Source organism: Chelonia mydas, chromosome 2 (assembly GCF_015237465.2).
Source record: "Chelonia mydas isolate rCheMyd1 chromosome 2, rCheMyd1.pri.v2, whole genome shotgun sequence".
In the NCBI taxonomy this organism is placed as follows: Eukaryota; Metazoa; Chordata; order Testudines; family Cheloniidae; genus Chelonia; species Chelonia mydas.
The window spans coordinates 147,528,913-147,548,522 of record NC_057850.1 but is presented as its reverse complement, the minus strand read 5'-3'; the positions used below and the strand labels follow the sequence as shown (position 1 = coordinate 147,548,522).

The 19,610-nt window shown below is 40.4% G+C and overlaps 1 protein-coding gene across 3 annotated transcripts in view; it reads right to left on the bottom strand.

Moving 5' to 3' along the window:
* The window catches only part of GABBR2 (gamma-aminobutyric acid type B receptor subunit 2), an 832,666-nt gene that overhangs the window by 411,348 nt on the left and 401,708 nt on the right, over nucleotides 1-19,610 (bottom strand). For all 3 annotated transcript variants that reach the window (XM_037893395.2, XM_037893394.2, XM_043540307.1), the window contains exons 6-7: nucleotides 9,649-9,840; nucleotides 7,039-7,275 (exon numbers count right to left, since the gene is read on the bottom strand). In XM_037893395.2, the coding sequence (XP_037749323.1) occupies nucleotides 7,039-7,275; nucleotides 9,649-9,840 (429 nt within the window). The remainder of the gene's footprint in view (nucleotides 1-7,038; nucleotides 7,276-9,648; nucleotides 9,841-19,610) is intronic.

The following is a 19,610-nucleotide window of genomic DNA, read 5'->3' as shown; positions in this document are numbered from 1 at the left end:
TCATGTTGCTTAATGCACTACTGGAGGACATTCAGATACTATAGAAATCAACACTACAAAAGAGCCTGAATAGAACAGAGTAGTCTCCTTACATAGAAAAGATGTAAACTCTCAGGTATCAATTTTCCACTCAGCTCAGACAGAGTGGGAAAGTTGGACTGTAGAGAGCCAGTAGCAGCTCCCTACTCCAAAACTGCCAAGCCCCAGTGCAAGTTAGCGATGCAAAGGTTTATCATTACAAAATTTACTAGTAGACATTCATACTGTTATGTCCTCATATTACTACTTTACATTTGCAGAAGGAACACAGGCTTTTCAAATACCAAATGCAATCCTTTGTTCCATGTAGCATGGCATTCTTGTCATACCTGATGCTTCATCAGAAGATTAACTTCACTGCCTTTGTATGGGACACATGTGTAGTGTATATGAATTGGGTAGCATCCCTTTAAATACTTTGTGAGCCTCTGATGGTGCTCACTGTCCTGTGTTTCAAAAATCCCCAGTACCCTGCCAGAGCAGCAATGTATATACCTAACTCAGTCTCACATTTTGTATATTAGTTAGAAAACACAGATTTTTTGACCCTACTATGCCCATGTAGTTCTTTCATATTATGATTGTTGTGTAAAGAACAAAAGACACAACTACAGAGAAGTCCTCAGCAGGCACAGAACTACCATTGCTAGGTCCTTCACCCCCCCCCCCACTCCCTCGCCAGCCTCCTCCAAAGTGCAGGCCAACTCTGGATCAGAGCTGGCTGGAAAACAACAATTCTGTTTAGTGAAAAAGTTTGAGATTTCAGAATTTGTTTTCATTCTGTATCAGAACAAAATTGAGACCTTTCAAAAAATGTTCACAAAACCCTTAAGAGAAGAATAGCCCAGTGGTAAGGGCATGAAGTTGGGAAATGGAAGACACAGGTTTACATCTGTTCTCCGAATCAGACAGAGTAGGAATCTGAAGCTGGGTGTCCCATCTCCAAGGTGAGACTAGTGCCCTCACCACCAGGCTAAAGAGTCAGTCTCTTTGTCTCTCAGAATATTTATTTATACAAAGTGAAATAGCTGCAAGAGGTGGGATTCCCTCAATCTCTCCTGAGGGAGCTGTTCTGCTATGTATAAATAAACAAATATTCATTGGGCTAGACAGAGAGAGAAAGAGAGATTCTATAGCTTGGTGGTTAGGGCACTCAGTTGGGTCACCCACATCCCAGGTGAGTGCCCTAACCCCTGGGTATTGGCTATTCTGGGGTCAGCAGGGATCTCTCTCTCACACATACCCACACCACACAAGAAACCTTCCTGAAGAAACAGCAATTTTTCAAGGGGGGCCCCCAGGAGCTATCAAAAGTTTTTCAACCAGCTTTAGAAATGATAGAGAGGAGGAGTGGCCAAAGTATGCTATGCTGTGGCTTTGCTCAGCAGGTGAATGGTGCTTTGGGCGCCATGAACAGCTGACTCAGCTTAGAGAAGCCCCTAGACATACTCTAACCTATGCTCGGGCTGAGCCAGGCAGAGATGAAGAGAGTTGTAACTATTTCCCTGATGGTTTCCCACTTTGCATCACCTAGTATAAATTCAATGAAGCAAAGAATCTGCCCCAAAGATCCACAAACTGCTAACAGGGTCTTCTTCTTCCAATGTATTGAGAACCAGATCACCTGTGGGAAGGACATGTTAAACTCAGAGTTTATATTTCAGAGAGGAAACAAGCATCATAGTTCTTGGTTTTGCTCTTTTTGCAAGACCCCTTCTACCATGTCCCTCTTTCGCTGTCACTCATGACCTAAGGCTATGTCTACACTGCGGACCTTACAGTGGCCCAGCGGTACCAATGCAGCTGCATTGCTGTAAGGTCTCCTGTGTAGCTGCTCTGTGTAAACCACCCCCAATGAGCAGCAGTAGCTATGGTGGCAGGAGAATGTTTTCAACTGACATAGCGCTGTCCACATCACCGCTTTTGTAGGTGAAACTTTATGTCACTCAGGGGTGTCTTTTTCACATCACTGACCGACAAAAGCTTAACATTGGTCAGTTAGTATAATGGGATATCGTTAGCACTCTATTTAATGGATAGATCAAGTTATTTTCTTCCATTTCAAGATCTAGAATCCCATGATTATTGCTATATTGGAATCTTTTTCTATGGCAGTTTGATATACTACTGATAAAAACCTGGATTAAACAAAAATGTACATTTTATATGTAACAAAAGATAACATTAAGGTTATGCATCCGATGAAGTGAGCTGTAGCTCACGAAAGCTCATGCTCAAATAAACTGGTTAGTCTCTAAGGTGCCACAAGTACTCCTTTTCTTTTTACGAATACAGACTAACACGGCTGTTACTCTGAAACCTAACATTAAGGTTGTATATCAAAATATCAGACTAAAAAGTACCTTGGCCTCTAACTGATAGTTTTAGTTGGTATTGTCTTAGGGAATAGGTGCTGTTTTGATAAAAATAATAACTTAATTATACTATACAAATTGCCCTGACCAAGGTACTCATCACATTGAACAATAATTTAACATACTACAAAAACATTATAAAACAACAATATTAATCATAGGGGGATAAGACATAATTAATACAAAAATCACATAAATACTCAACCTGGCTGATGATGAAACATTGTTCCTTTCCCCTCTCAAAGAAACCTAGTTCATAGATGAGTTTTCACTTTCTCATGTCTCCTCTGAGAATAGTTTAAAAATTAAAATGTCATGCTTCTTCATCTCAGATTAAATACTTTCCCTTCACAGCCAAGACTGTGGTAATAAAATCTATCATTTTTACCATGATGGGCTGTCAAGATTAAACGAAAGGTGGACATAGAAAAGAGGGAAAGGAAAAACAAAGGACCTGATATTCGCTTTGTGATCTAACTAGTAAGGAGCACTGCCCTAGGAGCATCCCAGGAGGGAAAATGCAACTCAGGGAACCACAGTCTCACTCCCGGTCACCTTGCTGCTCTGGAGAGGTGCAGGGTGACCAGGTGAAACAGGGCTACATTGCAGGACCCCTGACACGACAGTGTAGCTATGCCACCAGGTGTTTTGGGGGGAGATAGAGCTCCAGCCACTCAAAGGGGAGGGCTATCGAGCATCAGTTATGCAGAGTTGAAGTCTACTCCCTTGTGCTGGTGACAGGATGGGTCCTGATCTGCTCCTGAGGTATTGAGAAAATGCTCAGTTAAGAGAACTTTTATATTTGTGTCATAGGTTCATAGAACTGAGACATCTCTGTGCATCCCACATGTTGATCTGTCTCTCTGACATATCCTCCCAGATGTCTTTATCATCACCATCATGATTGCACCCCAACACCTGGCTGTTGCCTTTGACTCTCACTTCACTTCTGGACTCAGTATTGCCAACCCCAAGCATTCAAAAATTATGCCTGGCCTCTCAAATATCATGAGATTGACTTAAAATCATGAGATTTTAACATATAATAAACGTTGGGTTCTTTGCATTCATTTTCTGGCTTTTGAGCTTTTTAGTGATGATGTTTACAAGTTTTTCTCTATGAGTGCTAGAAACGTACCTACATTTTAAACAAAAATTGAGATAATTTAAAATTATAACTGGGTTCAAAAAAAGATTTGATAAGTTCATGGAGGATAGTTCCATCAATGGCTATTGGCCAAGCTGGTCAGAGAAGCAACCCCATATTCTGGGTGTCCCTGAGCCTCTGACAGCCAGATGCTGGGTCTGGACGATAAAATCACAAGAGTCAACAACAATGTGTGCCACACATCTAAGCCATGTCCACATCTTGCTGCTTTTTTCCATTGTAACAACTCTGAGATCTGGCCTTTTCTATCAACTAAATTCCCATCTAGGCTCTCGTGATTTCTTGTCTAGGCTCCTGCAATATTCTCTTCTAAGGCCGTCCTGACCCACATTGTCTACTAAAAATACAGCTGCTATGATCACCTTCCTGGACCAATTAAATCAACTTCCTCTTTGGATGCCTTGAATTCACCACATTAAATTCAAGCTTCTTGTCCTCATCTTTAAGGATGGTCCCTAGTCTGCCCCTCTCTATTTATCTCCCCCATAAGTGCTCTTGTGCCATCTTCCTTGCTGACTCTTATGCTTGCAACACTTCCCCAAACTAATCCATGAAGCCATTACCCTCTTCTGCTTTAAATCCGTCATGCAACCGAACAGAGCCAGAGCTCCCACAACACTTTTGCAGGGGAGGGACAGGAAGTGAGACAACATGACCCCACAACCACCTCCCAATGGCAACACATGGCTCCAGGAGCCTTTCATCTTTCAGGGAGTGAAACAGCAGCTTCCCCAACTCCGGACTAAGTGGGGGAAGAGAGATCTAGGCTCTCCTCCAGATACCCCCTGGAAACAGTACTTGTACCTTGTGGTCAATCGCTTTGCTGGATTAGCAGCTTTCTCCTACTATCACTTACCATTCCTAGTTCTACAGCTTAAGTGTTACAATACAAGAGGTGCAGCATTCAAAACCTGCTAGTGATAGTTACAGTTGAATATCAAAGAATTTTTTTTTAAATTAAGGAATTATGTACAAAAACCTTTGTTAAAAAGCACTATTTACATTTCAAAATCAAATACTGGAAAGTTAAGAAATCCAGTTTACAGTTTTCTGTACAACATTAACTCAGCCCTTTTCTGCACATGTATTATGATACAATCTTTAATTAAATTATCACAAATTTTTTTCCATCAGACCCCTGCCTCACTCAGTGAACAAGAATGCGTAAGCGTCAGAATTAAATTTGCATGGGCAATTGTAAATTGTATCATATCCTAACATGAGTATTTTTCTTTTGTACTGCAGCCTAAATAATATTCCTTTAACAGTTTTATTGTAATATAAGTATTTCCAAAATGGTAATGCTACAATACTTAATGATGATATTAAATAAAACCAGTCCTGCCACTGATTGCTGGTGTGGGCAACTAGACACTTCCCCCAACACCATTTTTTGCCATATGTAATTACCCTTGGTTTACTTTACTTCAACATGTTTTGAATTCAAGTGACAGGTTAATATCTAAGGTGATCAAAATGAACTTGTGCCCAGGCTGTGACAGGTTGTTACGCAGTTTTCCAGGTAACCAGGGACCAGCCAAGGAGCCTTCCCAGCTTCTATGTGCTCTACTCAAAGCCACGTGAAACTTGAAGTCCCTGTGTTCAGATAAGAGCAGGGACTGCTACCTCCATGCCACACCAGCAACCCATATTGTCCTAAAAGTCCCCATTCCATATCTACTCACTTAGCATTCCAGGTGCTAAGCAGCAAGCATGCTGCTTGCCCAGCCGAGTGTAGTGGCAGGCTCTCTCCCCATGCATGTTGCGGAGCTCTGGAAGGCATTCATCCTGAATCAGAGTATCTCCCAGAGATCCCCCTGGACAGTACAGCTCTGTATCAACTCTAAATGGAGCTGTACTTTTAATGTACATCCGACAGTTTGCAAGACACGCTATCAAATGACTTCTCAAAATGTAAAGTCCATATTCTGATCTGATTTACACTCCTAAAAGCCTGAAGCCACTTCAATGAAATCAAAAGAGTTACTACAGATTTAAAGGGGAATAACTGAGAACAGAATTTGGCTGTAGATATATTGGGCTAGATCCTTGGTCCCACCAAAGATGCTTTTGTGCTGCTCCAATAATGTAAAGCAGCCTTAAAGCTGGTTGAAATGGCTAGCTGGGGAAACTCCTGGGTGGTGAAGGATTGGTGTAGCTAGCACCACACCACTGTCTCCTGCCCCTTACCCCCACCTCTGAGCTATCCAGTGTAAAGCATGTAGTGGGGAAAAGAAAGTGTTACAAGAACACCCCAGAATTTCATCAATCTCTAGCTGCTAAAATGGCCACCTAGGGTCTATTACAGTGTGTACAATTTACACACCCTTGGGGACACTCTGAGTTGTTCCTCAAGACTATAGCGGTGTCTAGCAGCCCAAGGATCAAGGAGCCATAAGGTGGAATCATCTAACATCAAATGGCTAGTATTGAGCATTTTGCTCGTTACACTCACTAATTCTGTAATTCTAAAATAAATATATAATATTTGTGTGGGACTGATTTTACAGATTAATGCTTTTGTTATCCCCTAGAAATTTAGGAATCTTTCTCTTAATAGTTGTTTCATTATTTTATCAGACAAGACATGAAAGTTAGCTTTTGGTGGTAACACTGCGCACAGACGCAGAGATGCAACTCGAGTACTTCTCTTGCTGCTTTCCCATTTCCCCCACCAAGATCGACACTACATGTTCTTTTCTCTAATCTTCCACAAGCTCCCTGGTTTTCATTAGGTTTCCAATATGGTCAATAGATCAATTAAGTCCATAAGCTACAAACTACTCAGTGCCAGGGTACCACTATTCACAAATGAAGCAGCTTGCTGGACTTGGGCCTAAATTCTTTGCTACTTCCCTTAATACCTCATGATGCATATCCTAACATACTGATGTGTATACGTTTGAATTTTCCAAAACATTGATATATCTGCTCTTTATCAACACCTATTTCACCTTTGACTAGGAAGGGAAACAGAGGTATCATATATGAATCACACTCTGTACCACTCTAAGACACAACACCATATTTTCTATCAGAAGAAATTGGCACAAAACCAGAAGCACTTAAATGCTTATCTAGTTACATATCAAACATAGATAATGCATCATGGATCAGATTCTCAGTGCCAGATGCTTCATCTTTCTTTGGAGCAGTCCTCCTGGGGCCAGAGTGCTAACTCTACAGCCTGTATCTGACAGCAATGCAGCACAAAGCTGCCACAGTGCACCAGGAGCCCAATTCAGCTAAGCACATTGCTTCCATGCTCTGCTGAAGTTGTACAAAGAAGATCTGGCCCATGTATCATTCAGTAAGTAAGGAGGACAGAAACCTCCCAAAACACAAGAATTGCATATACACACCTCCCTTTATTTTTCAAACTATTTAAAAAATATAATCTGAATACTTTAGATACTGACTTAAAAATATAGTGAATAAGAGCAGGTTGGGCCTTACCGTTACACCAAAGAAGTTGGTTTCGTTCATAGCATCCAGAAATATTTTGCCAAGTTTGTGGTTTGTGTAGTTAAAATCCTCGATTTTTTGGTGTTTGTTTGTAGTGTTGAGATATTTCATTGCCCGCTGCAGTGTTTTGGCAATCACCCATATTCCATCGTAGGCATAACCATGAAATTTACTGGACTGTCCATCTCCCCGTTTGTCATTATACTCCTTTTCATACTGCTGTGGAGTCTGTGGAGAAGGAAATAAAACTTCATGACATAGCTCAGGACTTCACAGATTTGGGGTCCTGAATCTTCATTACAAGTGTCCCACTGATATAGAAAAGATTTTTAAAGCAAGGGCTAGGAAAGAGTTAAAATCCCATGAGATCATGCATTCTTATTAATTTCAAGCGTGATGGTGGGAGATGGAGGAAAAGAGCCTGGAAAGAGATGAATATGTATTGCACAGACTGTGTATGTAAGAAGCGCCCATTTTAAGTAATTTTACTTTCATCCATCAGTCTTCCATTCCAAGGCATCCAGCATCTTGGGTTGCAAACTGGTGAGCCATAGAATTACCAAAGGGGAAGATTTTTCCAGATCTCTGTCACAGAGGTTTGGGTTTGCCCTGAAGTGAGGTTGTAAAACTTTATAATTTTTTCCTATGTAAGTGATTTTTTTAAAAAAATCACAAACTTGTCTAGGTTTTTGTTGTTGTTATTGTTTTGTTTCAGAATCTTGCTAAGCTCTTGACCTCAATAATGCCTTGTTGCAATGAGTTCCAGAATGGTAGCATTTTGCACTCAATCTGCACAGGTGTGAATGACTATATGAGGGCAAAGCAGTGGAGAATCAGGCCCATTTTTTCATGGGCTGGGACTTTATGCATTATATTTTATACAGAAACAAATACACACAACACATTCAAAGTGTTAAAAAGAACATCTCAAAAAGACAAAGAACCTTCAGAAATCATACACGTGGTTATGTGATAAGCTGGCATGCTGCATATTTATCTATCTAAAATCTGGAGCACATCCAATCCTATGAGTCACAGAGAGCTAGTGAGGTTAACAATTTGCAGGATCAGGCTTTACCGAGTATAAATAATGTATGCAGCTAAGGAAGTAGATAGCAAAAAAAGGTTTCTAATGATCTGTCTGCCCCGCATAGTATCTAGTACTGTGGATTGTAATTTGGGGATTTTGTATAAGGCTTGTGCATTACTGCCTTAAGGGCATGTATGTGTAACTGACTGCAGGGAAAATCCAAGAACAAAGACAACAGGGAAAGGGATTTTATCTGTATATCACCCTGCAGAAGAGAAGAAATGATATCTTATGTGTTTTAAAATAGCGTACTGGAGGGGGAGGATAATCATATTAGCTGCTATACAAGTACAAATAAGTAAATAATAAGGATGATCATTAAAAAGAAATGAACTGACATTGTTTGATCAGAATGTTAATGTACTTAACATTTTTCCAGTAAGCATTGATGTCAAAAAGTGACTCATGGAAAAACATGAGCACCTCTGATTAAAAAATTGTTTGGAAATCCCTTGTCAATTGCAACGGCAGCCTTAGTTCTAGGTCTAATAATAGGTTCTTCCTAGGGCACCCCATTGTAAGGGGCACCAAAAACATAGGATCTGGTTGCTCTCTGCGCCTTGCAGTTGCCTGTAGTAATAATGCTGTGCTCTACGCTCAGCATCGCCTTCTGAGGAAGGCTACTCAATAGCAGCACTTCTCTTCTGAGGCAGGCTACCTGCCTCTTAGCTGTGCTAGCTGGCAGCAGCAGCGATTTCCTCCTCATTTGGGGCCCTATAAAATCTTTGGCCAGAAGATGGGGAGTGGGGAGGTGGAAACGAAATGAGTCATGGAAGAGGTAGAGAGAGACCTGGGAAAGGGGCAGGAAAGTGAGAGGATAACGTAGGAGGAAGTGGACCAGACAGGGAAATCTAAATGTGGGAGGAGGGAGGCAGAGAGATGGACATAAATTGGTGACAAAGGAGACTGGGAATAGTAGGTGAAACTTGGGGAAACCTAGGGAAGGATGTGGAGCACCCAGAGATTGGTTCTAAGAGCCCTGAGGATCCCTGTGCTTCCTCGACATTCATCCCCAACATTGTGGGGCTGGAGGGGTGGGCCTGCTCCAAAGTTCCCAGCACTGTTTAGAGTCTTTTCCAAGGGAAATGAAGCAGCAGGCCCTTAGGAAAGGTCTGCAAGATGATGAGGAAAGGGCTGGGGGCTTGAGGGAAAAGAGACAGTGTTTAGGGATCCACTCATAGACAGAGGGAGATAAAATGAGGGCAGGAGGAGAAAAGAGAATGAGGGTTACATAAAAACATGGCAGAAATAGAGGATTGTTGTGGAGACTCTAGGGTGAGAGATGAGGGACTGCTTAATGCTTGCTGTACTATGACTATTTCTGCTGGTAGTTATTAGTCCCTCTCTTTCCTGATCACTAAATTCACCCAGAGACACAAAATATTTCAAAAGCTACCCTACAATGTCTCTTTCCGTAGTTATCAAATTTTTAAAAATTGACAGGCGAAGTAATATGTACATTAGGGGAATATTTTTGAATGTTAAAAACTAGTTGAAAGAAAGATACTAACCCGTCCTGATATGGTCTTTATCACTTTTGAACTGAGAGGTTCAAAATCCACTCCAATGTAACCTTCCATGGCAGTAAGAAGGTTTTTGCTGAGACAGTGTGAAGAATTAATCCAAGATTCCCACCACGAACTTTCATACCACCCAGGAATGATCCACTGATATTTACTGCCATACATCTCCTCATCATAAGCCTACAAAAATAATAATAAAAAAATCAGTAGACAATGAGTAGTTTACTGGTCAAAACACTTACAACAAACATCAGAAATAAAAGCTCTCCTGTTTAAGTTTTTACATAATGAATTTACTGCATAATTAAAGAATGCAAAAATATTTTAAATAACTTATTTTCTAACAGTGCAGATTTCTTTTTTGTTTCCAAATTTATGTACATGAAGACAGCATTTTACAAAATAATAAGTCAAAAGCTGTTCAAAACCAGTTTAATTAGAAGTAGAAGAACAAAAAAGTACTTGGTATCTAAAGGGGGGGGTAAACACAATTGAGGGAAGTAGAGCAATTCCATAAGAAATCCTCTATAAGGTGGCTTTCAACCTCAGTCTGAGAAGAGTGGAAATAGATGAGTATGTGTGCATATGCACAAACATGCATTGTTAGTATGAAACAGCCACATTAAACACCATCATTATATTATTTTTCTTTAGGTAAAGCACACTTGATTTCAATTAATGACATAGTATCAGAGCAGAATGTAATCTTCTGCTGCAACATTGACATTAAAGTCTTATCAACTGATAAAGAATCATCCAAAATTGAAACAAAAATTAGGGAAAGAATATAATCAGAAAATCATCAGCCTGTAACCCAAAAGACAAAAATTCGCAATGTTTCAAATGTTCATGTTGTGATCTGATAAAATAAGTAGAAGAGAAACATTAACTAGATATTTGTTTTTTGAGAAGCATGAAGCAATGGTAAAGTTTGTGGCATAGCAAACAAATTTTGCAGAATTTCTCTTTTAAATAATAAACTATTTAATATTGAAATCTACTTTTCAAAACATTGAGCACAGCCCATTAAACCCACAGAGACAGGAAGTCTTACTTTAACTACACAAAACACACAGAACAGATGTATCCACAATACTTTATTTTTCAGACATATATGGTAACATGCATGAAAATGTGTTCTCCATGCAGAAGAGGAATTTATTAGGGATGATAAAGGAATCCTGAACTTTTGTATTGTGAAGGAAAGTCTCTTTTATCTAGCATAAAATCTGCAAATCTTTCCTGAAGGTCCTCTCTCCTTGTCGCTGCTGGATGTCTTCCTGTAGACATTTCAGTTTCTTTCAAATAATAATTTTCATGTTTCTTTGCTTCTTCACAAATATGTGGGATATTAGAGATGCAAGGCATGTAATGAAGCTAAAACAGATGCCCAAGTCTTTTAGAAGTATATGATAGAACCCTAAAACCCTTAAATGTAACAGACTTTCATAAAATCTGAAAAAGGAAGAGATTCTTACAAATATTCATTTTTTCATCTGCATCAGCCTTATAGAGAACAGACTAGGAGCAGAAGAGAGAATTAGCCAGGATATGAACATGAGACATACTGCTTACTCAGAATACAATCCTTGTGAAAAATACTCCTAAGAGGATCTGAAGAAGACCCTGGGGATTCTTGAAGATGAGATGGAAATGTTAAAGCAAGAAATAGAAACATGGACAACTCCCAAATGAGGTTAATGACCAGGTGTAGGAGGAATGTTAGAGTTGGGTTTTATGCCTGCCTGGACTATTACACTGCAGCCAACTCTCACAAATTTACAGCGAGCAAGGCAATTTTGTTTGCCCCAGCTGCAGGAACTCAGTTGAGATCAAGTTACACAAATTATGTATATAATGTGCTGCTTGATGGAGTGGAGGGCCTTCAGCTTCTCCCAGAACGCCAAAATACCGATTAATTACCTGAGTGTGCCCCACAGCTATATCTTAATTAAATTGTGCACCCCCACAGTCCCACATCAATTCCATGCTTCCCCAGCCCCACTGCAATTAATTTTGTGCCCCCAGCCCAACAGAAATTCTGCCCCTCCACCACACATATGCACCTTGCTCCACTGCACACCTCTGCTCCTCCCACAGCTGAAGAGGTTCATCGTCCTCTCCCCAAACCTGTGACAGAGGCAGCTCCAAGAGCTCTTGACCGCAGCCCTCCAAGACTTGGAGAAGGGCAGATCTAGGGGTTTTTCTTCCATCAGTACACTAGAGTAGCACTTAACAGAGTGCACTGCTCAGATAAAGTAGGTTTACTGCTGCTTTGCATCACCAGAGCAATACAAAGCAGCCAGTGTGTAATCATGAATCTTCCTATCTGGCCAGCTCTCTGGGCTGACCAAGTTCCCAGTTGGCCAGCTCCCAGGCTACTCACCTAGTGGGGAAGTTGGTGGGCTCCAGGGCAACTGGCTAGGAGCCAGAGACACAGCATGAAAATTTTGAAAAATTCTGTTTCAGTTCTTCCAAATCAGAATTTTTCAAAAATGTTGATTCTGTGAAAAATTTCACTTGTGGAATGATTTTTTTTTTTGAAATATAAAATTTTCCATGGGATGGAAATGCTGGTTTCCACACAGCTCTACTCTTGACACATATTCCAGTCAGGCTCCTTCACACTGCAGACTCATTTTAACCAACAGAATCATTGCATACAAATTGGCTATAGAAGAAGGGGAATGACTGGTTGAGTTCACTCTGATATTGTAATGGCCATTGAAATGGCTCTGTCTAGAGTCTATATAACAATTTTGCCTCATAACAATTAGATACAATAGTTTTTAATGTCTTGGCATAATTACTAATTTCTTCCAATATAGCAGTGGTTCCCAAACTTATTCCGCCGCTTGTGCAGGGAAAGCCCCTGCCGGGCCGGGCCGGTTTGTTTACCTGCCGCTTCTGCAGGTTCGGCCGATCGTGGCTCCCAGTGGCCACGGTTCGCTGCTCCAGGCCAATGGGAGCTGCTGGAAGCGGCAGCCAGTACGTCCCTCTGCCTGCGCCGCTTCCAGCAGCTTCCATTGGCCTGGAGCAGCGAACCCCGGCCACAGGGAGCCGCGATCGGCTGAACCTGCGGATGTGGCAGGTAAACAAACTGGCCTGGCCCACCAGGGGCTTTCCCTGCACAAGCGGTGGAACAAGTTTGGGAACCACTGCAATATAGGGTATGCATAACTTTTGGATTAATTTTAACTATAGGGAAAGTTTAAAGAGTTGGTTATTCCATTATTAGGATCATTGGGACACAGGAATGACAGACATAGATATTAAATTTCTTAAAAGGACCAGCTTTTAATTAATTTTAACTCAAACCTATTAGGAGATTTACTTGTAAATTCTCAGAAAATGTATTAGATAGTCATAGAGCAAGTGTGGCATGTTTGGGGAGAAAATGTTATATTTTTCTTACATTACAAAGAGCTTGAATCTATGCTCTAAATGCAAAATGGAACCTCAACCTTAACTACGGAAATATAATGTGTGTTTTGAAGTTTACCTTGTTTTCTCTTGTTTGTGTAATGTGTTTAATAATTAGTCAAAACAATGAAAATATAAATCCATAAAACCCATAAAGTTAAGGTCACATTTGCACTGATAATCCTGTATCCATCTTCATCCATCCAATGAAAGTGTGTTCCAGATATAACAAAAAAAAATCTTATTTTGCATGAGGGGGAGCATTGTTAAATTGCTGCCAGGGGTTCTGGAACTTGGGGTTCTGGGGTTTACACTTTTCTTCAATGGCTTTCAGTATCCCCACTATACAAAATGTTCGAATGCCACTAGTTGCTGCATGATAAAACTGTCATCTGATTACCTTTGTTCTCTTGGGTTTGTTGCCTCAGATAATGGGGCTGTAATGGGGTCTACAAATCTCATAGTGAACATAGACAGAAGGGGAAGGAGATCCTCTCCTGTTTATAGGCTAGCAGTTTGACCACACCCCCATACAGCTGCCAGAGCTGCCAGTCATGGAGGCAGGTACCCACAGCTGCAGGCAAGAGAGGAAACAAGGCCTGCTATAAAGAAGAGAACAGAAAAAGACAGGGAAGCACAAGGGTCTAGGAGAGTAAACAGGCAACACCCCTGCACCATGCTGCCTCTATGAACACAGCCAAGAGGCTGAAACAGACTGCTAGACTTAATTAGAGATGAGGGTCCAAGAATTGCCCTGACTGTGGGCAAATTAAGGAGGGCCAGTCAGACCACTCAAAAGACCATACCAGAAGCTAGTGACAGGGACAACTATATCAAATACCACTAGGACTTTGTCTGAAAGCCTCATTTTGCATACTGCCTTATTTCAGTTGTCCTTGATGGTTTAACCAAGGCAGAATGAGAATATACTGCACAGTCCACAAACAACATTCACTTTAATGGCTCCTTTACAACAACCATACAGCACACTATGAAAACAGCAGAAGAAACTCAGACACCATGGAAAAATGAAAGGGAAATGCAAGCCAACAAGAGACTGCCTGTTACCAGTCACGGAGTGTACTGCTTTCAGAAAAACAGATTTGAGCACTGGGGAGTGTAAAAGCAATAATGAACTGAATCACCTCATCCGGACTAAGCAAACTTAAAACAACCTCAAAAGGTAATTAAAATACATATAGGGACCAATAAGTGACTTTGGAGCCTAAGTCCCATTGACTTCCCATAAAATGTAGGTTTTTAAGTGCTTACATAACTTTTGAAAGTGGACTTAGGTATATAGGCCTTGCTGAGCCCAGGGCATAACTAAGACTATGATCCAGAGTTGGCCTTTGCACAATAGTAACACACTAGGTATCAGCTAACCATGGAAGCACATTCCTGACTGGAGAGGATGGTACAAAAATACAAATCTCTCAAGATGACTACATAAACACATTAATACGAGATGGTACAAGAACACACTGACCCCTCCTAAAGATAAGGATGGGATGACAGGATAATGGATGAGGAGGTTTTGTTCAAACTAGCAGGTGCAAGGTGCAAGGGTGGTAACTAATAACATCTGGAGCGTAATATGTAACTTGTTTGTATCAACGTATAAATGGAGAAGTCATAGGAAGGGCATCTTTGTATTGGCATAGGGCAGTGGTTCTCAACCAGGGGTACATGTACCCCTGGTGATACGCAGAGGTCTTCCAGCGTGTACATCAACTCGTCTAGATATTTGCCTAGTTTTACAACAGGCTACATAAAAAGCACTAGAAAATTCAGTACAAACTAAAATTTCATACAATGACTTGTTTATACTGCTCTATATACTATACATTGAAATGTAAGTACAATATTTATATTCCAATTGATTTATTTTATAATTAGATGGTAAATATGAGAAAAGTAAACAATTTTTCAGTAATAGTGTGCTGTGACACTTTTGTATTTTTATGTCTGATTTTGTAAACAAATAGTTTTTAAGTGAGGTGAAACTTAAGGACATGCAAGAGAAATCAGATTCCTGAAAGGGGTACAGTAGTCTGGAAACATTGAGAGCCACGGGCCTAGGGGACACCATCTTGTTATGTTGACTGAGCCTCTACCTTGTCACAGGCATACATGGGTTAGCGTCCCTATGACCTGTTGGACAGAGCGCTAGTACCTTGCTTTGCTGACAACAAAATTGGCCAAGTGCCTTCACCACTAAACTGAGCCTATGGTCTTTCTTTATGAATAACATTGAGGTCTGCTGAATCAACACACTCTCTGCTAGTGCAGAGTGCAACAGTGCACTCTCTGCTAGTGCAGCCAACGTCTGAGCTCCAAGAACAACAGTTCTAGCAGAAGTAACAACTTTGCAGCACTAGCAACGCTCTACAGCACTAGCAAGAAGGTGTTTTGGAAATGTTTACACATACTGCATTGCGGAGGCATTTTAGTATGTATGCTACACTAGTAAAAACATTTTCCATTAAAAGTCAATGCTGTTGTATAGCCCCAAAAGGAAAAGTGAAAGAGAAAATGGGAAAATAAAAGAAGAGATTAAGGACTGGATTCTACTGCCAATGGAGTCAATACAAAACTCACATTGATTTAAAAAGGAGCAAATCAAGTCCTGGGAATTTGTGGTATGGTATCAAGAGTGCCGCATAAATCTTGCTCTGATTATTTAATAGAAGTTTATATAAAGGGCCACTTAAAGACTGTGAACTGAAATTGGTGCAACGTATACCTTCTTATGTTCTCCTCAGCAGACAGGGCCTGATGCAAAGCTCAATGAAGTCACTGTGGAAACTCTGACTGGCTTCACTGGGAGTTGAATCAGCCCTTTAATTTGTTTAAATGTTTTCCAGGATGTTAGCCAATGTTCAGGTGACTTCTGTTCCAATCTTGGGGTGGTGTAGAGTAGGACTAATGTGCTTTGTACCCGTACACAGACAATTATGCAGATCATGAGGTTGCCTTTTGGTATATTTCTGGCTTATCCACCAAGCATTCAAGTTATAACTTCCAGTATGAAAATCTGTCCTTATACAATAGCATCTTACTTTTATAATCCCAAATTACATCTCTGGAAGAGATCAGTACTACCCTCTAGTGCACCTACCTGAAGGTACACCTAGGAAATCAAATATCTGGCAGCATACCTTTATTTTGCTAATTGCATAATTGCACTCCCAGTCAAAATACCTCAGCATAAATTGTTGGAGAACTTGAATCAAGAATATATTTCATGATTAACAATGAGCCTACATGACATATTGACACTCATTTTTATATAAATGATCCACTCAGAACTGCCCCCTTCTGTCACCCTAAATATGTCACAGCCGAGTCATGGGCAGCCAGACCTAGTAGTCAGAGCCAGAGTCCGCAGTCATGAGACAGGAGCCTTCTAGACCAGCATCTTCTAGATCCAGAATTTCCAGTTTTTGGGAAATTTAAATAAATAACTGGGTTCATTCCAATTCAGAACAAAATCAATTTTCAAAATGGCAAAATTTCCAGCAAACCATAAATCCCACATTCTGGCAAGCTCTAGTAATCAACTGGTTTTTGCTCAACAGTCCATCCCCATTGCTGAGTGCCTATGTGCTTTAAGTCCTATACACCCCTTCAGTCCATTGTCTTTCCCTCTAGCTATGCCTTCCTGACCTAAAGTCAGTAGAAGAATTTAAACAAAACAAAAGCAAAACTCATGGTACTAACATGATTTTTGTAGCCATTGCATTGTTCACTCTGCCTATTTGTTCTATCCATTTCCCCCCACCCTGTCTCTGTCCTGTCTATTTAGATTCTAAGCTCCTCAGAGCAGGGACTGTCTCTTATTCTGTTTGTACAGTAACTAGTGCTATGTGGCCCTGTTCTTGGCTAGCCCTTAGGCACTACTGTAATAACCATGATACATAAATAAACGAGTATTAACCCAAAAACCTTTATCTGTTATCAATAACTATTTACTAGTTATTAAACATCAGCCATGATACTGAACTTATTTACTGATAAGTCAGTATGTGATGAACATCTAATGAGCTAGGGACTTGACACTCTGTACCCCAACTCGTAGAGCTACTATGTTCTATGCCACAGTATGCTCACTGCAGCAGTGAGCAGAGAAAACATCCTTACGTTTAGGAAAGAAGGTAATTCATGTGTAGAATTGATTGCTTGTGTTTCTGTATCCTTGGATGCGACTATTTGTCCATTATTGAAAGCTGTTAGGAAACTAGTCTGTGTTTTGAGAACAGAACAATCACAGATACAACACATACATCCTTCCACAGGTCTCATAATTCTTTTTTAAATGTGGCTATATATTTTCTCTCTCCTGGTGTAAATCCCTCTGTTGCAGCTGCAAATGCCCCTCCCTTTACCTCACCTACAGGGATGGGGGTAAGAGGGATTTTATAGAGGTACAGGCAGGGAACATGGCTGAGCTCCTCTCCACTGAGCCTCCATTAGCCTAGGAACCCTAAGGACAGTTACATAAGTTAGAGCAGTCCCTAGGCTACTCCAACTTATGTCAGTGCTGAGGTCAGGAAACCATTACCAGCTCCCAAATGCCCTCCCTTGAGCCAAGCAGACACAAAACAGGGGAGATTCTAAACATCTCTCTGTGATTTAAATGCTAGAACAAAGTGCCTTGCATGTAAAGACAGTTTGAAGTTACTGTGGATTATGTTGAAGAGCATGTAGGGAGTAGTAGAGTAGGCCACAGAGGACAGTCCCATAACACACAAATGAAAGGGAAAGAATAGTATTTGTGATGGGTTTTTTTTTCATTCCTAGTTTAAGAAAAGCACACATTTTTCTCTGATGTGGAATATGGGCAACACAGAGCACTGCAGGGAGTGTCTCAGAGATAATGCTACCACCTGTACAATCAGAGATGAGAAGAGAGAAAGATGAAACCTCTTTCATTGACATTAGGAAGCAAACAGACTTTTCTTCTGCTTCCCTAAAAAGTACCATGATACATCCCTGTCTTACCACTATTGCAACAGTGACAGCTGCTGAGTAAGAGTCAAAATATTTCCAAGTGACATATAGCAATCTAATTTTGAATTTTAGGTTTTTATTCCTTTTGCTGTGATGTATACATTTCTGTTTCTCTATGCAAACACAGCAAGACTGCCTTGGGAGGAAAAAACAATTTTTGCTTTTTTATAAAAAGAGTCTAAAGTCAGATTTTGCCATTTTTGTTTTGCCTGCATTTTTTATTTGCAGCATTCACATAGGACCAACTCTGATTCACTTAGATTTCTTTAGATTAATTCAACATGAATACAAATTTTGGGCCCTTAAAATTTAGTTTATTCATTTCAATCAGATACTAATAAAGGTCCAAATCCTGTTCCTTGTAATTTCAACAGGATCATGTGTGTATGCTCTGAATATGGATATAAAGTGTAAATTTGGGGTAAATGATTTAATTACATGATGATTTTGTACCAGTCTTTAATTTATACATACTTCTCTTAATTTCAGAAATCTTTGATTTTACATATTAATACTTGGTTTTGTTATGAATGTGTCATACAACTACAATATTTAGAAGAAGAGATTGTTTTGACTCTTCAGTTTTAATTATATGAATAGCATCATTTTGAGAAGTAAATGTAATGAGGATAGCTTCTGTAGTTAGTAATACTGTAATTCTCTCTTATTTTTGGCCACAGATTTCTTATTCTTTGGAAAAGGGGGGAAAAAAAAACCCCAACAGCAAAAAACATACTCTGGCACCACAGAAGAATTCCTGGATCACAGCCAGATACAGCAAGCCCTTACTCTTTTTAGTAAAAATACCCATTTCAATGGTACTATTCACATGAATAAGGGCTACTTGCTTAGGCCTCAATTCAGGAAAGCACTTGAGTATATCCTTAACTATAAATATGGCCCTACCAAATTCACGGCCGTGAAAAATGCATCACAAACTGTGAAATCTGGTCTCCCTCGTGAAAACTTTTGTGTACTTTTATCCTATACTATACAGATTTCACAGGGGAGACCAGTGTTTCTCAAACTGGGGTTCCCAACCCAAAAGGGGGTTGTGGAGACATCACAAAGTTATTGAAGTGGGGGGTCACGGTATTGCCAGCTTTACTTCTGCACTGCCTTCAGAGCTTGGTGGCAGGAGAGCAGCAGCTGCTCTGAAGGCAATGCCCAGCTTTGAAGGCAATGCCCCGCCAGCAGCAGCACAGAAGTAGGGGTGGCACCTTAAAGACTAACAGATTTATGTGGGCATAAGCTTTCATGGATAAAACACCACTTCTTCAGATGCATGGAGTGAAAATTACAGATGCAGGCATTATATAATGACACATGAAGGGAAGGGAGTTACCTCACAAGTGGAGAACCAGTGTTGACAGGGCCAATTCGATCAGGGTGGATGTAGTCCACTCCCAGTAACAGGTGAGGAAGTGTCAATTCCAGGAGAGGCAAAGCTGCTTTTGTAATGAGCCAGCCACTCCCAGTCCCTATTTTAAAGAATCTTTATTGAGGTTACCGGA